General features: G+C 42.0%; 3 protein-coding genes across 3 annotated transcripts in view; 2 read left to right on the top strand and 1 right to left on the bottom strand.

Annotated features, from left to right (window-relative positions):
• The first annotated feature begins 10062 nt into the window (after window positions 1-10062).
• Window positions 10063-14643, top strand: hint3 (histidine triad nucleotide binding protein 3). Its single transcript, XM_063198719.1, has 5 exons — window positions 10063-10212; window positions 10413-10530; window positions 10694-10763; window positions 11035-11161; window positions 12801-14643. The coding sequence occupies exons 1-5, from the start codon at window positions 10069-10071 to the stop codon at window positions 12837-12839; spliced, it is 498 nt and encodes a 165-aa protein (XP_063054789.1). The 5' UTR covers window positions 10063-10068; the 3' UTR covers window positions 12840-14643.
• A 723-nt stretch (window positions 14644-15366) lies between these two features.
• On the bottom strand, window positions 15367-16129 carry si:dkey-29b11.3 (actin-binding Rho-activating protein-like). Its single transcript, XM_063198717.1, has one exon. It carries the CDS (start codon window positions 16066-16068, stop codon window positions 15508-15510), a length of 561 nt encoding a protein of 186 aa, XP_063054787.1. The 5' UTR covers window positions 16069-16129; the 3' UTR covers window positions 15367-15507.
• An 825-nt stretch (window positions 16130-16954) lies between these two features.
• trmt11 (tRNA methyltransferase 11 homolog) overlaps window positions 16955-25000 on the top strand; it is a 33364-nt gene continuing 25318 nt past the window's right edge. Inside the window, exons 1-7 of the mRNA XM_063198687.1 lie at window positions 16955-17046; window positions 17225-17290; window positions 17393-17466; window positions 17614-17695; window positions 18471-18563; window positions 19094-19228; window positions 20788-20944. Coding sequence (XP_063054757.1) covers window positions 16969-17046; window positions 17225-17290; window positions 17393-17466; window positions 17614-17695; window positions 18471-18563; window positions 19094-19228; window positions 20788-20944 — 685 coding nt within the window. The 5' untranslated portion in view covers window positions 16955-16968. The remainder of the gene's footprint in view (window positions 17047-17224; window positions 17291-17392; window positions 17467-17613; window positions 17696-18470; window positions 18564-19093; window positions 19229-20787; window positions 20945-25000) is intronic.

Genomic DNA, 25000 nt, shown 5'->3' with positions numbered 1-25000 from the left:
GAGAGACGCTATTCTTTCATTGGGCAGAGAAGTGTTTGTAATATTGCTTACCTGGTATTTCATTAGTCCTTCTTAACAAGAGTTCCTTAAACCCAGCAGACTGGATGGCTGGGATCATTAAACAGACAAAAATAAAAAATGTTATTTAGATTTAGTTAATCTTGGTAATAGACAGTAATGATCTGATATATTATTGTATACACACTTTGAAGTAATGTAGTTTTTCAACAAACTGAAACAACTATTCACAAAAAGTTATACATAAAATATTCCATTAAAAGGCATGATGGCTAAACTAATCAAGCAAGTGACCAGTCTCCCCAAAGCAAATCTGCACAGACACAACACTGTATCTGGATTTCGACACATTTTGTAATTCAGAAATTCCAAAAATAGATCCTACATTTTCCAGTGTTTTTCCCCAGTAGTGGCTTTGCTTATACAGTATGTGTGTTAGTACCGAGGCACAATTTAATTTTTCTTTGAATGTGATATTTGTAGTTATTAGTCACGCTCTCTTCGTCTGGGGCTAATTTTAACATTCTCAGACAGCCGAATATCCAGGGTTGCTGCTGCAGAGGGGCATAGTCAACAACAGCACTAAGGAGGAGATTAGAAGTCCTCCAGTATTGTGTCTGCAAATTGCTGATTGCCATGTAAATGATGTTCTAATTTGTGTTGTAAACACTACATGGATGGGCACGGGGAATAAATGGATGTTTAATCATTATTATTTTGGTAATTTGTAGTAATGAATGTCGGGGCCGCGACAACTGCCAGTGGGCCAAATGAGCACTTCATTTTGGGGGCTGAGCAAGAAAGTGCATACTAATGACCACATTTGCATATTTTATGTCACTTAATTTAGCATCCCCAACAAGTTGGCAGTCCCTGAATAAATGGCTTAGGCTGACCTGCGTTGTACAAGTGTTCAAAAATATGACTCCCCTGGGATCTCAGTCATTGGTCTCAACCAGCTCCACTGCTGACTGCTGTGCACATGATTATGTATTGTAGCCATGGTTGCCTGGGCTCATTGCAGTACAGTACAGACAAAAGGGGGAGGGGGAGGGCTTGAAGACTCTGATGGTAATAATAGCAACATTTCAGTCAAGTATTGTCACTGTTGTCAGTTTAATACAATGACATTCTAATGTTTTGTATTTCTATTTTTGATTGTTTGCTTTTCTTTCTTGTTTGGGGGGGGGGGGGGGGGGGCACACTAACCTGATTATCATCGACTTTCAAATCTCTTCGAGACTTGGTCTGACCAAGAGCGCATGGTTGACCTGCCTCCCTAGGTTTGCTACTGGTTGACTGGTGTGTCACACAAAGTGGGTGGAGTTCCCGATTTTTCGGGAGAACAGAAACGATATTTGAATTGCTCTTGGTCTGACTAGAAGCAAAGCAGAAGGTGTTGCGTCACTAGGAGGGCGTGGCCTGGCTAGTGCCACACTACACTTAGACCCAGGCCTATATTGCCCAAGGGGACCTGGGTCTGAGTCCTACCTGGGTCATTTCCTGGCCCTCCACCATCTCTCTCCACATTGTTTCCTGTCTGCTCTTCACGGTCCTGCATGAAAGTCCAAATCTTTAAAAAAAAACCATAATACATTGTAAAATGGAATGTTAATTCAACACTATGCTGAGAATACATAGAGTTCAATGTCAATGTTTAATGAAATTCTCTGATTGTTAAAATGAACACCCAAATCCATATAGGGTATTGGACCGATATGATTTAAAACAGTGTGAAAGAGAAGAGTTGAATTAACACTACAGTAAATCCATTGTGACATTATATTTTCAGAACAATGTTGATTTAAAGATTTATTTTTCGACTTTATTTGATAGGACAGTGTGAGAGGTGGACAGGAAGCGAACTGGGAGAGAGACGGAGAGGGGTCGACAAAGGACCTGGGCCGGGAATCGAACCCGGGTAAGCCGCATGGCAGGCGAGTGCCCTACCGGTTGGCCACGGCAGGGCCAGAACAATGTTGATTTAACACGGCATCTTTTCCTGTGTGCCTTGTGCAGAATTGTTCTCATCCTCACTAACTTGCCACTACTGCTCCCTCACTGAACCATGTGTCTCCATTGCCCTATGCAGCTGGCCACTGGGGCCCCAAGAACTCCAGACAGGCAGACAGGCAGGCAGACAGGCAGGAAGGAAGGAAAGCAGACAGGCAGACAGGCAGGAAGACACACAGGCAGGTTGGCAGGCAGGCAGGTAGGCAGAGAGAGGCCAGTAGGCAGGCAGACAGACAGGCTGGCAGGCAGACAGAAGGAAAGCAGGCAGGCAGGCAAGCAGGCAGGCACAAAGACAGAGAGGCAGGCAGGCAGACCGGCACACAGACAGACAGGCAGGCACTGCAGACAGGCAGGCAGGCAAACTGACTGGCAGGCAGGCAGGCAGGCAGGCAGACAGGCAGGCAAGTTCGCAGGCAGACAGGTGAGGTTGACAGGCAGGTAGGCAGATCGACAGGCAGGCCTACACTACATTATTTACAAAGAACGCCAACAGTAACACGAGCTCTGTCCGTCTGGTAACGTCTGGCAATGGTCTGGCACCGGACACAGTGCGAAGGACAGACATGTTGGTAGAATTGGCGAAACCCAAGCCACCCAACCTCCCCTGGCCTGCAGAGAGTCTGGGGAATGGTGTAAAGCGCCACAACACAGGGGTGCATTTCTCAAAACCAAAGTTGCTTACTACATTAGCTACTTTATTGTTTTCAATGCATTTTCCCACTGGCAACTACCGAAGTTGCTAACAGGCGGACAACTTCTCTTTTGAGGAATGCACCCCAGCTGAGGTACACTCTGGTTCGAATGTTTTTGCTATACGAAGGTCGTTTTGTGTTTTGGGGGCTGGGGTTGAAATCCATTATGTTTGGTGACAAGCAAGGAGAGTGGAGGTTGTGGGTATTTTGCCATTTTTACGGTTGCTACAACTGCACATTTAACTGGCCTACTACCCATGAAATAAAAAAAAATATTGTAGCACTTTGTCCTCGGATGAACTATTGAGTTTCCCCAGTCTATTTGACTTTCTACTCCCCTCCGTTGCTTCTCCTGTGTGTGTGTGTGTGCGTGCGTGCGTGCGTGCGTGCGTGCGTGCGTGCGTGCGTGCGTGCGTGCGTGCGTGCGTGCGTGCGTGCGTGCGTGCGTGCGTGCGTGCGTGCGTGCGTGTGTGTGTGTGTGTGTGTGTGTGTGTGTGTCGACAAAGCAGATGTCCAATCTGCATAATAAGAAATCTCAGTAGTCTCATAATGCAACGTTTGTGCAATATTAAACATAAACCCCCGAAATAAAAGCTAGCTGTAGGAAGTAATAACAACCAAGGGAGGAATGCAGAATAAATATTCCTGAAAGGCTTTAAAGTGCACACTGAATAATAATGCGTAATAAAAGTATAGAAGACAACAATAATAACTACTATACAAGCAGGCTTCCAGCTATGCAAGCCAAATCATCAGACAGTTGCCTTTGTCATCGTCGAATTGTCATCGCAGACAGAGCTGGGAAATGTAATCTAGCCAACTTGGGCTAAATTGAACTCGACAGACTCCTTCTTCAAACTGTGGTAACCTGAGGTGCATACAAGACAGTAGGAAGAAGAAGAAGAGGAAGAAGAAGAAGAAGAAGAAGAAGAAGAAGAAGAAGAAGAAGAAGAAGAAGAAGAAGAAGAAGAAGAAGAAGAAGAAGAAGAAGAAGAAGAAGGAGGAGGAGGAGGAGGAAGAGGAGAAGAAGAAGAAGAAGGAGAACTTATTATTTCATATCTTCATTTTATAGCTTTCATGGAACCTAAGGTCACAGGTTGCAGTCTGCAGATGTACTCGTAGAAGTACATGTTATTACATTGTTGTTACACACGTTATTCCACAACGTAATGAGTACCTAATGAGTATTGAGTGCCGAGACTTTCGTCCTCTTCTCCTACTCTTTTATCTTCTATCTTATTTTCTACTTCCACTTATGTACTACTTAACAACTCGGATTAGTGCAATAGGCTCTAGGGGTGTCATGATAACCAGTATATCATGAAACTGCGGTGAAAAGTGCAGACAATAATAATTACTGCTTTTTAGTTTTTTAAACACTGTACCGTACCGTAGTGGTTAACTGTACCGTACACCTTGAGCCTTACCGACCACTCATCGAGTCTGCTGATGTTGCCACAGAGACACTCTTTGTTACCTAACACCTAATTGCAATGCTGGAATCATAGTAAATTGCTGAACCAATTCAGTTCTATAAAGAAAAGTACAAACTGTGAACATTTCCTCCACATAACTTCAGAATGACAAGCAATTCATGTATTGTGCCTTGAAACGTTTGCTATGGTTTTCCCTTCATTTTTAAATAGCCTATAATGAGCACTCCTTGCACCTTGTTGGGACTATTTCAGTTTGGGTAAGACTATCAATGCTTTCTAAACACATTCAACTCAATTTTTCAAAATTGAAAGTCAACGCGAAAGTGAAAGTGATAATACCGATAATACAAAACCATGATCATTTTGGCCACAATAACCATGAGGTTCAACTCTAATACTGTGACTGACACCCCTAATATGCACTGACATGATGTGTTTTCGATTGGCCCTGGCCTATAGTTATGGGCTACCTACTACAATAAATCAGGAGTCCAGAGCAATCCACTCTTTCATCCCCCCTGTGACCCTGCCAGCCCTGACATGATCCCAGGCTGGACAAACAAGAGCCCAGACAAACACTACTGTACTCTTGACATGACGAGGGCCAATCCAACCAGGGGGATGCCGGCTGACTGGTACTAACAAACAGCCAGTCAGGCTGGCACAGCACTGTCAATATGATTGTGTAGCACCACTTGATTTGAAACCACTGTCATCACAAAGGATAAAAAAATCCATATAGCGAGACTGAAGTGGCACATTGTGTGGCAAATTGCCCATGGGGACACAGGTTCGAGTCCGGCCAGGGTTATTTCCCATTCCTACCGCATCTGGTTTTCCGCACTCTTTTTTTGTTGTGATCTTCACTGTCCTTTCCACAATAAAGGCACAAAATTCCACCAAATTCTATATCTTTCATTGTTAGTTCTTTCTTTCATATCTTTCATGTTACTCCTCTATTCATCGAGTTGCACTGTGGCTACCAATCACTGGATCAAGTACAAGGACCCACATCAGTCCGACATTGGTCCCACATCACTAAAACTTTTACCATTAATTTTTAGGCCCATTGGTCCCACAGCCCAATGATCCCACAACATATTCCTGCTGCTCCATGTTCCCACATTTCTAAGAATTTATTCAAATTTAGGCCCTATGTTTCATGGCAGGGAGAAAGGCACATTCTCTTGGATTACTTGGAAATGTGGGAACATAGAGTTGTGGAACATTGGGCCTATTTTTGAATAATGCCTTTAAAATGAGGGATGGAGCAGCAGGATTAAGCTGTGGGACTTTTGGACTGTGGGGCGGGCTGTGGTACCAATGGGCTGTGGGAACTCTTTTCCACTGCCAGTTTTCTGGTAGGCCTACAAGCTCAACACAGTGTGACTCTGCTGCCACGTTTTGCTTTACGATTGAGCTGTGTCGTGCCTATTCGAAACCTGCAGTGGAAAAGAGGCAATGAGCTGACCCCTTCATGTCACCTGCTGCCCTGTTGGGCTGCCCCCACAGGTGAGGCATAAATAATGCAGTTTCGTTTTGTGTAGGCTACAGTGTCAAAATGACAACGGGACTTTCCCAGTATGGGAGACTTTGGACACTTTGGGCTAATATCCTCTGCTTTGGGTTACTGTATGTTTGCTTAAATCTCTGGTGATGGGCATAGGCCTAGCCTACTTTACAAAGAGCAGAAAGGAGTCTTACCCAACTTAAAGAACATGGGTTGGGCCTATAGGCTATGGTCTATAATTTGCATTCATGATTTAAAATATCAGATGCTCTTTTAAATTTGAACATAAGGCAGTTCTTTAATCATTCTTTGGTCTCCTTCACTCTTCCCCAAATGCAAAGGGTGGACATACCAACAACAGGCACGAACATGACAAACTCACAGTGCGCTAATGTTGTGCTTGGAATAGGATGGCTTGGGCCGAGAGCTTCTTATGAAAATTAGGCGCTCACACAACCTAACGGGAAAACCCCCCAGATTTTTTTGCTGATAATTGTGGTTTTGTGTAGCCTACGAACAAAAAACTATTTGCCTTGGGATGCTCTTTCAGCTTGATGGAGACGCTCGCCAACTCTACGTGTAGTCCGGCAGCCAAAAGCCAAATATCAGCTGAACCCAGTTTCGTCTGATAACGTTTTTTTCTTTGCAGTTTGTGGTTGCTTAAGGTGTACCTATAAGGATTCCAGACGATGCCCTGTGATATCCCTTGAGCATTTTCAGATATTGAGCCTTTTATGCTTGATGTGCTGCAGCCATAGATTACAACAGTGTTTGGCTCCCAATTCATGTTATGCTGACCAAATACCCTATACCATACTTATTTTGTGTTTGTTTACATGGTAGGATGTGTGTAAGAACAGGTGGTGAGGTATGGACATCAGTGGGGGTGGGGTCATGCATGTTTGGGGGCGGGGCATTCACCCAAAAAGCCTGATTTTCCAAGTCGGAGACACAAAGGCCAACATTTCGCCAAACGTGGCTTTATATCTCATAGTGGGTTGTTTGGTTTTGCTGTTTGTAGTTGTCCAACACTTACCCATCAGGATAAGAGTGGGTGATGTGCCAATTTCAGATATTAACCCTTTCATGTTGATTTCGCTGCAGCCATAGCCTGCAAGCTTTTGACAGCTTCATAACTGCACTATGATTAACCATAGAGCATTCTGGGTGGTAGGCCTGCCACATCAAAGTGGAGAAATGAACAAAATGTTCAACCTCAGTTTCACCTGACCATAACACATCTTCCCACATGCATTTGGGAGATTACAGAAGTATTTTTTGCTAAATTTACCTCACCAAGATTGAACTTTTTGGTCATAATTCAAAATGGTATGTTTGGCGCAAAACATCACAGCAATAACACCATACCTAACATGAAGTATGGTGGTGGCAGCATTGTTCTTTTGTGCTGTTTTTCTTCAGCTGTAACTGGGGCCTTCATTAGGGAGGAGGGAATTATGAAAATTTCGACAGGTGCCGTGGTAGTGGCACAAAACCATCGCCCCCCTGGTAGAAAGGTGAAGATGCAGAGGAACTAATCTTTCAGAACGACAATTTCTCCAAGCACACGCCTAAGTCTACAAAAGCATGGCTTCACTAGAATAAGATTGAGGTTTTGGAATAGCCCAGACAAGCCCAAAGGTGCTGCAACTAAGTATTAATTTAAGGGTGTGTATATTTATGCAACCATGTTAATTGAAGGATTTTTTTATATTGTTTCCCTTTAAAGCTTTATGCGTGTTTCTCAATTGCATTGTACAGGTTAATAGTTTAGATTAAAGGTGGAAAAATCTGTGAATTAATTTGTCTTTCTGTCATTTTTTACATCACAAAAACCTGACATTTGAGGAGGGGTGTGTAGACTTTTTGAAGGCACTGTATGTAACATTTAGGCGAATATTGGTGGTGTCAGCTCAGACATACCCAGAAAGGATTACTAATTCAACACAGAATTTCACCATTTCATACATTGCTATTTACTCTTCCTGTGCTGTTGTAACACAAAATAAAAATTGTAAGTAATAATTACATAATTTTTGGCTGATTATTTGTTTGCCTACAAAGTACATAATTTCAGTGGTGGTCGTGTTAACATGGAAAGAGATAAAATTAAAAATGTAAATCCACAAAATGACATTGTAATTGACCTTTTACCAGCCCATGCCATATCAGGGTGTGACACTGCGCCATCCTATTTTGGTATTGGTAAAGGCTTTGTTATCAAGACATCAATTGGTAATGTGCTGGCACCATTCCAACAACTTTCCAGTGAGGCCACTAACTTTGTGTCGGCATGTTATGGCATTCCAGACAGTATCAGCATGTTCACATACAAGGTTGGTGGTAAGGGGAAAAAAAGAATGGGAAAGGTCATTTATTTTCACCTAACCTGGCTGCTCTTCACCAACAACAGAGGCATTTCTTGAGAATGTGAAAAAAGGGCTCATTTTCAAGCAATATTGTGGAGGACATTGGTTCACCACTCCCACCTGAACTATCTCCTGAAGCATTTGGATGGAAGAAAGACCCATGCAACAAAGCACTGATACCAATAAGTGTTCCAGAAAATGTCAAAGTGGCACCAGACTATATTGTACAGATGATCAGATGTGATTGCAAGAGTAAAAGCCCCTGCAATTCTAAGAAATGTAGCTTGCCTATTAACAGTGTGCCTTGCACCATTTTCTGTGCATGTTTTCGGCTGGGATGCTGCCTAACCAATGTTGTGTGAGCTTTACTGTGTGTGTGTGTGTGTGTGTGTGTGTGTGTGTGTGTGTTGTGTGTGTGGTGTGTGTGTGTGTGTGTGTGTGTGTGTGTGTGTGTGTGTGTGTGTGGTGTATATAATGTAGGCTATAGGTGTTTTAGGTGTTAAGGACTCTGTATGTTGTATAGGTGCAGACAGGTCTTTCTGTGCGAATTTAAATGCATGTACATGTCTTATTTGATGGCTTTATGGACTTTTAAGTGATCATTTAATACCAGTCAGGATACACTGGATTGACTTAATTTTTTGACTCAGCAGTATATATAATGTATAGCTGTTTTCCTATGTTTAGATCGATCACTCACACACTCTCTCTCTCTCTCTCTCTCTCTCTCTCTCTCTCTCTCTCTCTCTCTCTCTCTGAGCATGCGGTACTGTATGTTGCAGTGTAGGTCTTTCTGTGTAAATTTAAATGCATGTACAGATCTTATTTGATGGCTTATGGATTTAAGTGATCATTCAATACAGTCTGGATACACTGGATGTTATTTCTCTACTCATCTTTGGAACAGCCAACAGCCCACACTCTGTTGTTTTTTTTTTTGGGGGGGGGGGGGGGGTGGGGGGGGGGGGGGGGGGGGGGGGGGGGGGGGGGGGGGGGGGGGGGGGGGGGGGGGTGGGGGGGGGGGGGGGGGGGGGGTTTCTTTTATGTTGGCTATTTGTGGTAGGCTACCTACCGGCGATGTTGTCATGTATGTTGTCATGATGTGATGTTATGCAGGATCTCATAATGCACAATCCGTTCCATACTTTACAGTCTTATTCTAAGCAATGTTGTGAATGTTTTTACTGAGGCATTTGTTGATTTGTCATTCATGACCTGATTTATATAACTAAATGCATAAAAAATAGGCCGAAATCGCATTTTTTTAAGGTTATTAGCAGTATTTTCTCTGTACCTGGATAACAAAAGGAGATATCCACAATTAACCACAGTAAATATTCTTGTATGTAGGATATTAACAAAATAAAAAAGGAATTTTGAAGCTGGCATTTTCAGGTCGTCAGATTCATTGCATCAAAATATAGGCAAATTAGTGCATATTTAATTAGATAGTAGCCTAATTAGCATATTTAAACATAAAATATAGAAAACTTGTAATATATTTTTTTTTCTCCAATTCATACGAGTAATCATCTGATAAAGTTTCATATTGATATCTGCAAGTTAAAAAAAATACCATATAAACCTACAGTGTCTCGCCTTATTTGTGGGATTGCTGTTATGAAAGGGTCAATTATTACCCCATATTGGGTTTGTTTCAATAAGGGCAGTGTTAAGGCAGTCCAATGTGAATGTTTTTCAGGTAATATAAGCAATTTGGTACATTTTGTAACATTATTCACAGTAATATTAGGTGTCTTTAGTTTTTTGTCATAATTTGCATTTATGGGACAATAAAGGCTTAAAATCTGGAAATGCTCAAGGGATATCACCGGGCATCGTCTGAAATCTTGAAGACTTGCCTAAAATCTATCAGATAAAGCAAAAAAAAAAACTTTATCAAAGAAATCTGGGTTCAACCCCACGGCTCCCGGACTAGTGACACCACGTCTAGAGATGGCGCTGTAGCACAGTCGGAACACGACCAGGAAGTGTCCGCAATACTAGAAAAACAACTAGGCGTTTTCAAGATGGCAACAAACGATCAAAGTGCTCCTGAAACAACAGTATCCGTTGCCGAGGATGGCAACAATTCTCCAAAAGATGGATATGACAAGAAATGTATATTTTGTAAAATCGTAAACAAAGAAATGGGTACTGAGCTTCTTCACTCGGTAAGGCGTAGCCAACAGCATGATCTCGAAAAAAGCACCTGCACGTCATCATAGCTCAGCCTCAGCTGATTTATCAGTAGCTGTCAAATTGCTTCTATTATTGATTGCAGAGTAAATATAGCTTTTGTTTATTTCAATATGGTTACGAAACCCTGGTCATATTTTTTAATACATGCTTTCCCCTGCTTCTGTAAACACAGGACGAAGAAATATCCTGTTTTAGGGATATCAAACCTGGAGCACCTCATCACTATCTGGTGGTACCCAGTAAACACGTCGGGAACTGCAAATCACTCGGCAAAGATCACATTCCACTTGGTAATCTATCCAACTGCCATGTTTTGATACATACTAGTGAATAAATTGAACACTTGTCAGTATTTATTATGACAGTTTCAGAGATGATGAAGTTTATTAATGCATTTAATTCCTTGGCTTTTTCACATCCGCAATAACATCTGTTGTGTCTTGTGTGTTACAGTTGAGAGGATGGTGGAGATGGGCAAAGAAATACTCCAAAAGAACAATATCACAGACCTCGAGGATGTGAGGTAGGCCTGTCAAATGCACCACATAGTCATATGATATCCTAACCAGGGCTCTAAATGAACACCTGCCAACCAGCCAAATGCTGGTGAAAATTCAGTTTGGCTGGTAGAAAATAAAACCCACTAGCCACTTTGACCCATTCGTGTGTGTTTGGCTAGTAAGATAAACATTCACTAGCCATTTGACTGGTGATGAAAAAAAGATAATTTAGAGCTCTGATATAACCATGTAACTAAAGGTGAAAGTGACAAAATTAATTTCACTTCTTTTCAGGTTTGGTTTCCACTGGCCTCCCTTTTGTTCGGTAAGCCACCTGCATCTCCATGTGCTGGCCCCAGTTAGCCAGATGGGATTCATCTCCAGACAATTCTACCGCTTGAATTCTTACTGGTTCATAACAGTGAGTAGCCTACCATTTATGTCCATTATGAAGAGAGTAGGGCTGTAACGAACGATGCACTCAACTGACTCACGATTTTTAAATGCATCCTTTTATAAATGAATTACCAGTAATTTGCTTTTTCAAATGTTAACATTTGAAAATAAAAATATGATTAAATTGTATATAGTTTATAGGTAGAATCGGTTTAAAATTAATTATGATGATAATTTGCAGCTTTGACACACTATCACATCATATCATGTGGCTGTTTTCTGGATTGAAGGGTAACAGAACTTTGAAAGGCCATATCACGATATTGCCTTCTTGCATCACAATACTCTGCAGTATCATGACTCTCTGTGTTGCAGTTTCTCGGTTCGATACAATATCGTTACAGCCATTAGAGAGTAGCATAATTCCTCTCTATCCCATATATCTCTATCCCTTTCTATGTCATCATTTCTCTCTATCCCATGCCAGGACATTGGCATACAGTACACAGGACTGACACTTACAGACTGACATCAAGGTGCAAGCAGAGTTTCCAGATGAGGCTGATGATTTCCAGCCCAAAATATGCTCAAAACCCGGCTGGAAGCATTAAATCCCGCCCAATTCTATTGATTTCTATGGGCAAAATTGGGCGGGTTTTCCTGCAAAAATGCCATATTTACCCGCAGACTGCCATCCTAAGCAGCCCAATTGGGTGGGAAACAGCCCAATCTGGCAACACTGGGTGCAAGACAGGACCAGTCTGACTCTGCCCTGTCTGTAATGTCTGTTTATGTCAGTCCTGTGTGTGTCTATGTCCTGGCTCTAGTAGTCAGTCATAAGGCAGGGTTTGTTTATGTGTGTGTGTGTGTGTGTGTGTGTGTGTGTGTGTGTGTGTGTGTGTGTGTGTGTGTGTGTGTGTGTGTGTGTGTGTGTGCGTGCGTACGTTTCAATGTTGTATGGGTTTGTTTATGTGTGTGTGTGTGTGTGTGTGTGTGTGTGTGTGTGTGTGTGTGTGTGTGTGCGCGCGCGCACGCTTCAATGTTGTATGGGTTTGTTTATGTTCGCTTCTGGTCCCTGAAATGCGTCTCGGTCTCAGTGGATGCATTGACACGGAAGAAAACGCTTATTGTTCCTGTCCACTGTTGCATGTTTTTTTTTTTCTGGCTAGCAATGGCTGTAAATAGGTGCCTTTGAAACAAACCATGTTGTCATCGTAATGTGCAAAGACAATGGAGTGTTGTGGCCAGGGCCAGAGGCTGGTGGTCAGGGCATGCAGCCCAGCCACTTGGCTTACAGGACAATAGTCGACAAAGCTAAAACTGTGTGACTCCTAATTCTATTGTATGGGGTAATTGAGCTCAGCAACATCGCAGACTCAGAAGTAAAAAAAAAACAAAAAACACACAATTTGAAATCAAAGAATACAGCATTAAAAACTGATATCCAACTTAAATTATGTGTGCATCCGGAACATACATTTCCTTGATATGTATCTCATCACCACAAATACAGACAGCTGTCCCAATTTGCACTAGTTAATGCATTGTGTCATTGTGTGCACAAAAGCTAAAGTAGTATGATGTCAACGTTGTTTCTATAGAAACAAGCCCCTGTGTAACCCACTCCACCCCTCCACTCTCCCCTCCCCTGCCCCCTTCGACAGGCTGAGCAGCTGATCCAGAGACTGAATTCCCTTGGGTAGCTCAACTCAACAATAAGGCCCGTTGCTGCTGCTGCCGGTGTTGGAGTTGGTGGATGTGGACATCTGAATCGAACAAGCAAACCGGGTTGTGTTACTTCGCTACTTCCTGACTCACTAAAGGAAAGCTGCAGGTGTGACAAAGAGTGCATTCCAATATGCGACCTTGCGTCCTCCACTTGGGCTTGTGGCCTCACGTTTGGCTGATTCCCCGCCTCCGTGGAGAAAACAATTAAGTTTCCCCACTGTCAGCCTAGCCAAAACCATTTTTGGGGGACTATTCTTACCATCCTGTTTGAAAAAGAGAAAATGACTTTACAATGAGCTTTTGCGAGATATTGAAATAAAATGCTGTGATGTCATCACGGCGTATTACTTCCTGGTACGAGGCCACAAGCACAAGTGGAGGACGCAAGGTTGCATATTGGAACGCACGCACAGTATTCAAGTGCCTCAGGATAATCCTCATTCTGGCCATCACATCACTTGGATGTTTTACTCAAACCAATCAGCTGTCACGAGACTATCTTCGGTTACTCTCTACCTGACGCCAGCGTCATACACATGCCTTGACAAGTGTCATAACAGTGTCATGGTCATGAAAAGGTGATATTGTTAGAGCTGTCTTTACTAGGGCTGGGAGTCGATCCAAATTTCCTGGATCGATTCGATTCCGATCCAGAAGATCACAATCCAATTCGATCCACAATCCGATTCAATATCGATCTTCTATATTGCTGCGTTGTCACTTTAACCCATTTATGCCTAAAATTCTAAGACCGGCTATAAAAACCTAAATATCTCAACCTTTGATACCCACACAAACATGAAATACCTTGGTATGAGAGAAAGAAGTGGGAAACTTGGTATGAGAGAGAAGGATGGGAAAACACTGGCTCTATTTACTTGAAAAGGCCGTGTGTATTTGTGCATGTAGTCTACATAAATGTGGAAGAAAGCTACAGGATGTGGTTGAGAAAATAGCACCTACTGTATAATCATCGGCAAAAGATCGATCCACAAAGTTGTGAATCAATATCACACTTTTCGAACGTGAATCGATATTGGATCGCGATTCGATCTTTTGAACCCAGCCCTAGTCTTTACCAAAACCGAATGTCACTTAATGATAAGTCATAAAATGTTTGACATTGACATAGTGTTTATGACTCGTCCATGACTGCATTATGACACTGTTATGACACCGATATATCATACATATGACGCCAGCGTCAAGTGAAGTGTTACTCTATTTTCTTCTTTTTTTCATGTGTAATTGACATGTTGAAGTATAGAACACAATTTCCTCAGTATTACAACAGCACTGATGTGGTAGAATGATAATAATCATACAATCTGATAAGCATTGTGATTACTGATAAAAGGGATACATACTAGTAAATACTAATTAATACAATCACCAATATTGACATATCTTGTGTGGAACAGGTCTTCCTATTATGCATTGTATGGAGATCATCAGTAGCATTTGTCTAGAAACTGGCCAGTCAAAAGCACTAATTATTCCAGACAGTGTTATACAGTTGATGATTCCTATATGTTTAGCTGCTTAAAACCTGGTCTGTAGAGAATGGTGATTTTTGCATGTGCAAGAAGTGATGATTTACTGTGAACGTGTTGTATGCTGAAATATACTGAATGAGATGTACCTTAAGTTATCTAATATATACCAAATTGTATAATGTTCTGCATTATTACAGCAGAAAATTGTGAAACTAGTTGTAGCATAATGGTTGCCATTTAAGCTTGTAAGAGAGTTTGGTCTGTATGCTGAATGTTGAGCTGAGTAAATAAAAATCTTTTTCACTTTTAACTCTTGTCACTATTGATATCCACTGATATGACAGTCAGTCTTCCACACAAATGATGCCATTTCACATCTGTCTTTTAATGACATAACTTGAGCAAATGAGATAAGTTGTAATCCAACCTGAGTCCAGTACTCTTCTGTTCAGTTATTTTGTTTATCCATGAGTAGCAAGATTTTGCAAGTTGAATGAATGACAGCAGGGTGAAATTTACCTCGTATTTTAGAATTACAAGATTTGGCAATGCATTTTCCCAAAGAGCACAAAGTAAAGCACAAACTTTTGAACACGTATAGTAATGAAAGTCATCACTCCAGATAAGTGAAAACAACTGTGAAACGTCTAGATAGGCTACAGACTATACATTTAAGACCCCTGCTTTGGCAATGTGCAGTTTTCCAATGCAGTTCCAATGTCTGAAGCACCATACTTGTTATGCATATGTCTTAACTCTGTGCAGAAGTCAGAGCACTCGTTAATGTTTCTCCCATCAGTTTCTTTCCCCTGAGGCCTTTGCTGTCCAGTATCCAGAGTAGCTGACAGCTTTTGCTGGGCCCAGGGCAAAGTCACCTGAAAGACCCCCCCCCCCCATGCAATACATACAATATAATGAAAACTCAATTTTGGGGGCCCTGTCTCCCTGGACCCGGGACAATTGATCCCCTTTGCCCCCCCCCCCCCCCCCTGTCAGCTTCCCTGCCAGTATCTAATGTAACAGGTTGTTACTGCAGTTCTACTCTTGTGTGATGGAAAACGTAAATGTGTAAATCATCAGCAACAATAACAACACGTTGTGCATTTGACAGCTTTAGGCAATACCATTCAGTTACTAGAGTTCATTATCAACGAAGGGTAATGATCACGCGGTCATCTCGTCCTTGCCACAGCATCTCCCCCTCAAAGTGAACCAGGCCCTGTTTCCGTGCGCGCAGCAGGACACCAACTAATTTGTTAGAGATGGTAACATAATGCTCGAAGAGTGTCCCGAATTCAACCGTTATCTTCCCGTTATCTTCACCGGAGCGGCCAATCTCCTTGATCACAGTGCACAGTTCCTCCACCTCTCTGCAGATGTGAGACTGCGCGTCTTTGCCTCTCTGCTCGGTCTTGGAGCCCTCTGGAGGCTTTCCGTAGCCTTCTTGGCCACGCTGAAGTTGCGTGGGCACAGGGGCCGTGTCATTACTAAATGGATTATGTTTTTGGTACTCCTGTTGTTCCGAGGACCACTTTTGCCAGTTCTCTGTTAAGCCTTTCACGGAACCCACACACACGTCTCTGTCGTCATGTGGCGCAGGTGCATCATTCGTTTCCATAGTGCTGCCCTCAGCTCTGCGTCTTACCGCAAGCGCATGACATCTGCGTAGGTTTACATTGCTGTTAAAAAAGACATTCGACACACTCATATTAGGCCTAGTTAACTAACACAAACTTGAAAATAAATATTCCATGCTACACAGTGTTGCGTCTTTGAAACATCCGTGAAATGGACAAGTTAATGACGGTTATGACGCAATTGACAAAGTTTTTGCGCACCAATATTCCACAAATATACAATGGATCTGACGAGTAATAACGAGCACTACAAATGAGGCGGATTTAACCCTAGGCTATAGCTCTAAACTGAAAGCTGCTTAACAACATTTAGTGCATAAAAGGGAAAGGAATGCAGCGCAGGCCTTCAGTGCCCAAAGACATGCACCAAGGCATGCTACACTTCTGTTTATTATCGCCCCATCTGGCCTTGCACTTTGCAGTTACTTACTTGCATGTTAAGAATTAATACAATTCAAAGTTATCCTACCTTTTTGAATTTGTTGTTTAAACACTCCCTGGCTAGGATGACTTGTAGGGTATACCATTGCTGCTGTCCAGCAGAGGCTACTCGATCTCTCTGACTCAAAGTGCTGAGGCGGATACTTCTCGCATCAGGGTAAAGAGAGCGACGCTTCCGAGAGCCAATCACAACATATGGATAACGGCCACATACGTGTAGTGGATCCAATCCTTGTCTCTAAAGCGACTGGAGAGGTTGTCATGTAAATCAGCTTAAGGGATAGTCTATAATTAGGTGTTGATGCTGGTCACTTGTTAAAAATAAAATGTAGATCAATAGACTGACAATTGTCGTGATCATTCACTAGGTACTTTATCATGCACTGGGGACATTCACTGCATACTGATATGTTAAATCACTTTCAAATGCGTTTTTTTGGGGACAGGGGCTCCGTGCCATTGAAACCATCTAGGAACTTTTCTTCTGAAGAGATGTTTCTGGTAGGACGTATTTACAGTCACGCGCAAACATGGCGCTGCACTGTAGTAGAACATGCCGACAATATTTATTACATTTAGCCCACGATCATATTGATTTTAGACTACCGGTATGATATGAAATCATATGTACTCAATGTCATACACCTTAGTGTTGTTGTTGTTACATCCTATGATGGCCACGTGTATTCTGTTTTAAAGTTGGAAGCGATGTTTGTGGGCGGGTGCATGTGTGATAACACTAAATTGAATTTGAGTGGTATGACAACATTTTGTATTCCTTTCCAGGAGATCAAGGCGTTGCTGTCAATTCAAGGAAAGCCGTTTGAGCCATCAGCGAATTTTAAAGAAACGGTCAGTTGATAATTACAACTGGCAAGAGATACTGTATTGCTGTATAGCCTATTGATTGTTTTTGTGATGAACTTCAAGTTTGTTCGATTCTTATGTTGACAGTCTCCCTTCTTGCGACTAAATGGCTTGTCTGAGGACAACATACGAAATATCATGGGGAGAACAGTGTGTGCCAAGTAAGAGACATTTACGACTTTGTGTATTTATTATAGCCTATACTACTACTGCAAATCTTGCACTCTACTTAGCACTCGGTGCAGCTGCTACTAAATAATTTACCTCTGCTCTGACTGTTTTGGTTTGTTTGTTTTTTTTCCCTTTAGGTCTGCCTTTGAATTGTGGGGTCATGGAGAAACGACAGATGAACTCAAATCATCTCTTCAAAAATATCCATCAGAAAGTATGGTATGTGCTGCTGACAACATTTGTACATAGCCTTACAATCCATATACAGTATATCACGAAAGTGAATACACCCCTCACAGTTTTGCAGATTTTTGAGTATATCTTTTCATAGGAAAGCATTACAGAAATTTCACTTTGACACAATGATTAGTGACCTTTTAACAACATATTTAACCGCTTAAATTTCTTGTTCACTCAGAAAAAAACAAAATACAGCAATTCATGTTTGAACATGTACTCACAAAAGTGAGTACACCCCAGATTAAAATCCGGTAGAGAAGGGGCTATGTTGGCTCGAATCGTCTCGAAATGAAACGAAATGAAAAGGGATGACAAGGGAGGTCATCAGTGTGCGTTTCAAACTTTCTTTGCATTGAACTTTTAAATTTTGAGTCTGCATTTGGCTTAAATATATTGGTGTGAGATTTGAAGGCAATCCTATGGAGAATATCATGATCCGCTTCAGTAGTCACAGTGCATGTTGACATGCATGTTTCTTTTAGGTGTATTTCAGATTGCCAATGTTGACAGCATTCATGCATCCCCAAACTATGTCAGTCCCACTACCATGCTTGGCTATTGAGAGGATACACCTTTTTTGTAAAACTCACTTGTTTACCACCACACATGCTTGACACCATCTAAAGCAAAATTGTTTATCTATGAAAAGATATACTCAAAAATCTGCAAAAATGTGAGGGGTGTATTCACTTTCGTGATATACTGTAGATCAGGTTCTTGCATTCTGATGTCCATTTTGTCCCCTACCATCTAGTTGCCATTTCTTCAAGAGGAATCGTCATACAAAATTAATGTTTACACCTTCAACAAGACATTGATCTTCAAGGACAGAATAAAGAAAATTGATGTGAGTATGTCACACTGCGAAACATTAGCGATCACCCTGGGAATCTCTCCTTTACTCTGTGTCTGTGTCTGTGTCTATGTCTGTGTGTGTGTGTGTGTGTGTGTGTGTGTGTGTGTGTGTGTGTGTGTGCGTGCGTGCGTGCGTGTGTGTGCGCGCACACGCGTGTGTGCGTGCCCATGCCCAACCAGCCAATCAAGCAAACAACATGCATGTGTGTGTCTGTGTCTGGTGTTGGCGTTTGGCTCTTTGGTTGGGTCATTCAAGAGGGACATTCAAGAGTACTAAAATTTTGGGTCAAGGTTGTCAAGTGTATTTCACAAATCAGACTGAGGCATCTCCTCATCACTGTGTCTTAAGTTTAGCACCTAATCTGAATCAGTATCAGAACATCAACCCTTTGACAGCCTTGATAAGCCCTTCGCCGTCATTTCCCGACTAGATACATTTTCAGTACAGTTTTGTACAGTTTTGTCAACATTACTGCTCATCTTTGTTTTGAAGGACTAACCTCTAATATGGCTTTGCCCTAGGCTTTGGATTTCCTGCCTTTCAAAGGCAAAGTAAACCTGAAAGATCCTGATCACATCTTCTGTCTACTGGAGGACTATGGCACAGATCCCAACAACATCCCCGATGAACCTTTGTACAGGTACTTTGGCAGATGGGTGAGTGTCATCAATGGTTGTTTTTTTTCCCTGTTACGGAACATTGAAGCATTACTTCATGCAAACGTACTTAATTAACAGTTATAACGTATGCCTCAGAACCTATAGTGTGTATGACACACACACACACACACACACACACACACACACACACACACACACACACACACACACACACACACACACACACACACACACACACACACACACACACACACACACAAAGAGGGGGCGGGGGGATCAGTTGGGCCGAGCCAATGTCATGGCAGTAGATGTTACTGTTATTGCTGACTGTCTGTTATTGTTGCTTGCTGAAAAATGGGTACTTCAGAATACAAATAACAGTAATGCCAGTAGTTATTACAACAGTTATTAGCAATTCGTAATCCGGCTGTTTAAACATGATGTAGTTGGAACCTAATGGCTGACCTTAACTAGTGACATTCTGTAACTTGTCCCCACATCCACGAGAAATTCAATGAGTCACTCTCTTTTACTCATTTACTTAACTTCCATTTGAAAAGTAAAACTGAAGTACATAACACAGCACTCGCTGAACATTGTGTAGAGGCAGTGCAATACTCAGGCGTAGCCTGGCTTTTTTGCTCATGGACATTGGTTCAATGTATTTCTCGCTTCAGTTGTAGTCTGGATTTGCTTGTTGTGTCTCCTCTACTCTAATCTCTAATGACCAGAGGTTGTGAACAGTGAACTCTGTGGGCTGTATTTGACTTGGGTAAAGGCAGAGCCAATGGTTTTAATCCTTGAACAGTGTCTATGCCTCAACTCAGCACAGTAAGATCGGCCATCTGTACTAAATTAAGTGGATTACAAGGGATGTGCCTGGAGGATATGCTCAGGGTACCTCAACTGCACTTCGAGCAGGTAGTGAACATTAGACCCTCTACTTACAGCCCTGTTACCTGCTGGGGCGTTAAAGCCAGCTACCATTGGGGCACATGGGCATTACATTAACCAACAGGCCAGCACTGCTCCATCTAGTTCCTACTGACTGCAGACATTAGATGGCAGTCTCTGTAAGCCACAAAGCCGCTTTTGACTCCTGAGTCTCATGATACTGATCCCCTTGAAAGCTATCTTTAAAAAGCAATTATGACAAAAAATACCTTTTGTTGTGTTTTAAAAGCTTAGTTTTATTTTGAGTCAACAAAATATTACTCGACATAACACAAAGAAGTGTAATATGTGTACAGTATCCGCCAGCAAAACTACATTATAGATGGAATGGCATACACTTTACACATCGATGGATGGATGGATGGATGGATGGATGGATGGATGGATGGATGGATAGATGGATGGATGGATGGATGGATGGATGGATGGATGGATGGATGGATGGATAGATGGATACTTTATTTATCCCCAAGAGGAAATTTGTATTCCAGGTTGCTCTGTATAGATACAAATAGACCAAAAAGAGAAATAAAAATGGATAAAACTAAATAAGAGTGATAACTGACATCAAATCCATGTTACCTACAGTGTGTTAAAGTGCTGTGCTGTCACATGATCATTGATCATTCGTTGGTCCTCAGATTGCAGACGGCCAGAGAGACTTAATCCGCTCGCACAGTGTGAAGAACAGACACTTCATTGGCAACACCAGTATGGACGCAGGACTGTCTTTCATCATGACCAACCATGCCAGAGTCAAACAGCATGACCTGGTCTACGATCCCTTCGTCGGAACAGGTGAGGGGACATTTCCATGTGATCTGTAGGAAGAAAAAAACATGGGTAAGGTCAATTTAAGATGTAGGTTATCAAAAGTATACTGTGAATTGAAACCTAAGCAATATTCATTGCACGTGTTAGCAGTGAAAACTGTACAGTGTGTACTGTATATCCCAGTTGGCCCTTGTCCTGATCATAGCCTCTTCGTGGGTCTCTGTAGAGACTTGGGTGTTTAAATTAATATAATGTTATAATATGATGCACATGATTTCTCTCTGATGAGTGCCAGTGAAGCAACAACAGCTCCTCTATCTGCAAAAAAGCAATATTTTGGGCTTATTCATGAAATGCTTATTCTGTCATTTTGGAAAGGGATGACGAGGACGAGACTCCTCTCGCGTGTGGGAAAGATATATTGTTTTTCGATTGTTTGATAGCCCTTTCATTCATGTAATTAAATGTTCAGCCTGGAGATGAAAGCCAAACTTCTTTTGGCATAATAAATGGACTAATTGTAATGCTACAGAATGCAAACCAAAAACAGATTTAATGAAATACAGCACAGGCAGGGGAAAACATGACATATCCAAAACATGATTAAAAATGTTTATTGAAAATGAAAGTTTAGAAGGGAATATCTTTGCATGCAGCAGAAATGCTTTAGGTTCCAAAGCCTGACTAAAATGTCAAACATGTTTGTGAGACTCCAGACAGTCTGAACAGTCCAGGGGTGCATTTCTGGAAAGCGTAGTTGTTAGCAGTTAGCCACTTTGGTAGTTGCCAATAGGAAATTGCATTGCAACCAACAAAGTAGCTAACACAGTTAGCAACTACGCTTTCCAGAAATGCACCCCAGCTTTGGTAGCCCTAAGACACTCCAAGCCCAATAACACCTGGTTCAGTTCACGTCACTTCAGCTCACGTCACTTCAGTTCAGGTCACACTATCCTGTTTTCAAGAAACTTTAATTGATGTTTTGTCTAATTCAAAATGATGTATTTATTTTATTTTTTCACATATGCTGAAGACCTTAGATAACTCATGACCTTAAATAACTCATGACAATGACAACTCAAATCCAATCTGTAATTTGTTCATTTGAGTTAATCAAGTGCATGGTTATGCTATGCAAGTCAACGAGAACAATTTTAAAGAGAACTTCAAAATGAACTTGTCTCTTGACACTTCATCTGTGATGTAGTACCCATTCATTTTCAAATACCTCATACTTCAACACACTTATTGATTAAGGTTTGGTTATATCACTGGGCTTACTGGCATTAATAGTTTTTGTACTACCTTGTAAAGGTAGGCAGGATCTCCATCATCATCATCACCCTGTCTGTGTTAATTCCATGATATTAATCCCTTTCCTGATCAGTTCCCCCTGCTCCCTTGGGGTGCCATTGGGGGCTGCTCCCTTGCATGGGTGAGGCATACATGTACAATTTCGTTGTGTGCACTGTGCACTTGTGTGCTGTGGAGTGCTGTGTCACAATGACAATGGGAGTTGGAGTTTCCCAGATGGGCTTTCACGGCTTTCACACTCTTTCCAGATTATATCAGCCTTGATCTGGCCCCAAGGATTTTCAGATTAGGTCATTAGAAGACACTGATCTGATATTAGCGTGTACATGTTCACGTGATTCTGTCGCTGCGCCCTCGGGTGATCGAGTTAGCTAGCACATGGTGAAAAGCAGGATAGACGGAGTTGATGATTTGAACAGAGTACTTGCAAATGGCAGTGAAGATTAAATGGGTAATCACCAGTGAGATTTACATTACTTCCTACGTAAAACACTCAAATTATGTGAGGAATCCTAACACTTCTTTCATCTTGACTGTTCTTGATTTCCCTCCTTGTAATTGTTCTTTAACTGAATTGTGAGTGATTGCTTCTAAGTTCTAAACTCATGTTTTTGCATATTGTTCTGAACTTTAAAAAAAAATCTGGGTGAACTGCCCTACATTCTTCATACTTTGGTGCCTATGTTATTTTTTTTTGGTTGTGTGTGTGTGTATGAGCATGTGTATGACTTAATATACCGTCCCACCAAAAGCATGAGGCCCACATCCAGGTGTGGACAATGAAGCAATCTGTTTATCCGTCTTTCTATCTCCTCATCACTCATGTTGCGAAGTTATGCCTAGTAAAAAAAAAGAAGAAAAAGAAAAAACAGAGTCGGGTGGAGTGATAGGTGTTTGGCAGAGGCGAACGGAGGGATGAAGGGGTGTTGGGTGGAGGGGTGTTTGTAGTGTGCAGGGCAGCGCAGCACAGCGCGCCGCTCAGTGCTCAGTACACTTGCCAGGCCTTATCACGAATGCCTTGCCGTACAGCGCAGTACAGCGCAGCACAGTCAGACGTATGGATGGTGTGCTATCTGCAGCCCAGATGTGATCTTTATGCCCCAGCTGAGCTCAAGAGAGAAGCAGTGGGAATATACCGCATGTGTATATCTACTGAGGCTGCACAATTAATCGAAAAATAATCAAAATCGTGATAACAGGGTGAAATCGAACTCATGATTTTAATCGTGATTTAATCGTGGCAATAGTGACCTACTTTTGAGAGCGTCCTTGAAGCCAGAACATACTGACAGGCTGGTGTTTCTGGCCAGAAATCTGTCCACTTAAGTTTTATGCTATTGCCTTTACATAATTATTACAATTCATTTTATTTTGCTCATCCCGTATGTAATTCATTCTTTGTTATATTTCGTCTTGTTATAATTTTCAAAAAAATCTGCAAAAATCAATAATCGTGATTAATAATCGTGATTATGATTTTGACCAAAATAATCGTGATTATGATTTTTTCCATAATCGTGCAGCCCTAATATCTACTGAGGCTCCCAAAACAGAGCCAAACCACCAGTGATGGATTCACGCTCTCACTTACTTGCTTACCATACCGTAGGTCAGTGATTCTCAAACATTTTCAGACCGAGGGCCACTTTGTCCACCCAAAAGTGTTCAGGAGGAGCACCTGTCAACTGAAGTGACAATTGACGGGTGCTAATTGGACATTGCTATTTTCGATGCAGACCATTTACTTTTTATCCACATGACAAGCCTGTCTTATTGTGGTGAAAATAGGACCTCAGCTATGTTTAGCTTTGTAATAATGTTCCAAATATAGCCTACTGCTAGGTTGTCTTGGAAAAATAGAAATCCCCTCGCGTACCACCTGAGCTGTGGAGGACCACCTGTGGTCCCCGGACCACACTTTGAGAATCACTGCCGTAGATAGACTCAGTGTTGCCAGATTGGGTGGTCGAAAGCCCAATTAGGCTACTTGGGATGGCCGGCTGTGGGTAAAAACAGGAAAAATTGGCCATTTGGTGTTTTTTTTATGCCATTTTGTGCCCATAGAAACCAATGCAATTTGTTGAAATTGGGCGGAATTAAGCGCATTTTGGCGGTTTTTGAGAACCTTTTGGTCGGATTTTGATCAGACAAATCTGGCAACACTAGGTAGACTACGTGCTCGCTGTGGGGAAATACACCCGTCCTGTACTCAACAGTACGCACACCAGGGCTTGACACTGGCACCTGCCAACCGGCCAAATGCTGGTGAAACTTGGCTGTGGCTGGTTATCATTTCAGTGTCACTAGCCAGTTTGGCAGGTAGCTTATTCTATGGTATGACATATCAGAATCGCCTACGTATATTTTGCACTGCCCCTTGTGTATCAATTGTTTGTATTTCAGTTCAAGAAAATGACGAAACCCATGCACTCCTCTTCTTCCTTTAAGAAACTCATCTTCTGAGGTTAGATGTACAGCGTCATGATGAAAAAGCAAAAACAAGTTTGTGGCTAGTAGAATAGCTGGATGGCTAGTGAATCGGGAAAACCACTGGCCACAGTGGCCATCAAGCAAAAAAGTTAATGTCAAGCCCTGACGCACACTACTGACTCAACTGCTACCTCTCTTTTAAGGGGAAGCGCCTGCCAAAAGATGATGCTGTGCGTGCGTGCAGTGAAGCCGACAGAGGGGCTAAAGGGGTCAGTTGTCCCGGGTCCAGGTGTTTTCATTACATATTAGATGGGGGGGGGGGGGGGGTGCCTTTCA

This window comes from Engraulis encrasicolus, chromosome 5, assembly GCF_034702125.1.
Source record: "Engraulis encrasicolus isolate BLACKSEA-1 chromosome 5, IST_EnEncr_1.0, whole genome shotgun sequence".
In the NCBI taxonomy this organism is placed as follows: Eukaryota; Metazoa; Chordata; class Actinopteri; order Clupeiformes; family Engraulidae; genus Engraulis; species Engraulis encrasicolus.
This window is presented reverse-complemented; position numbering and strand designations above follow the sequence as displayed.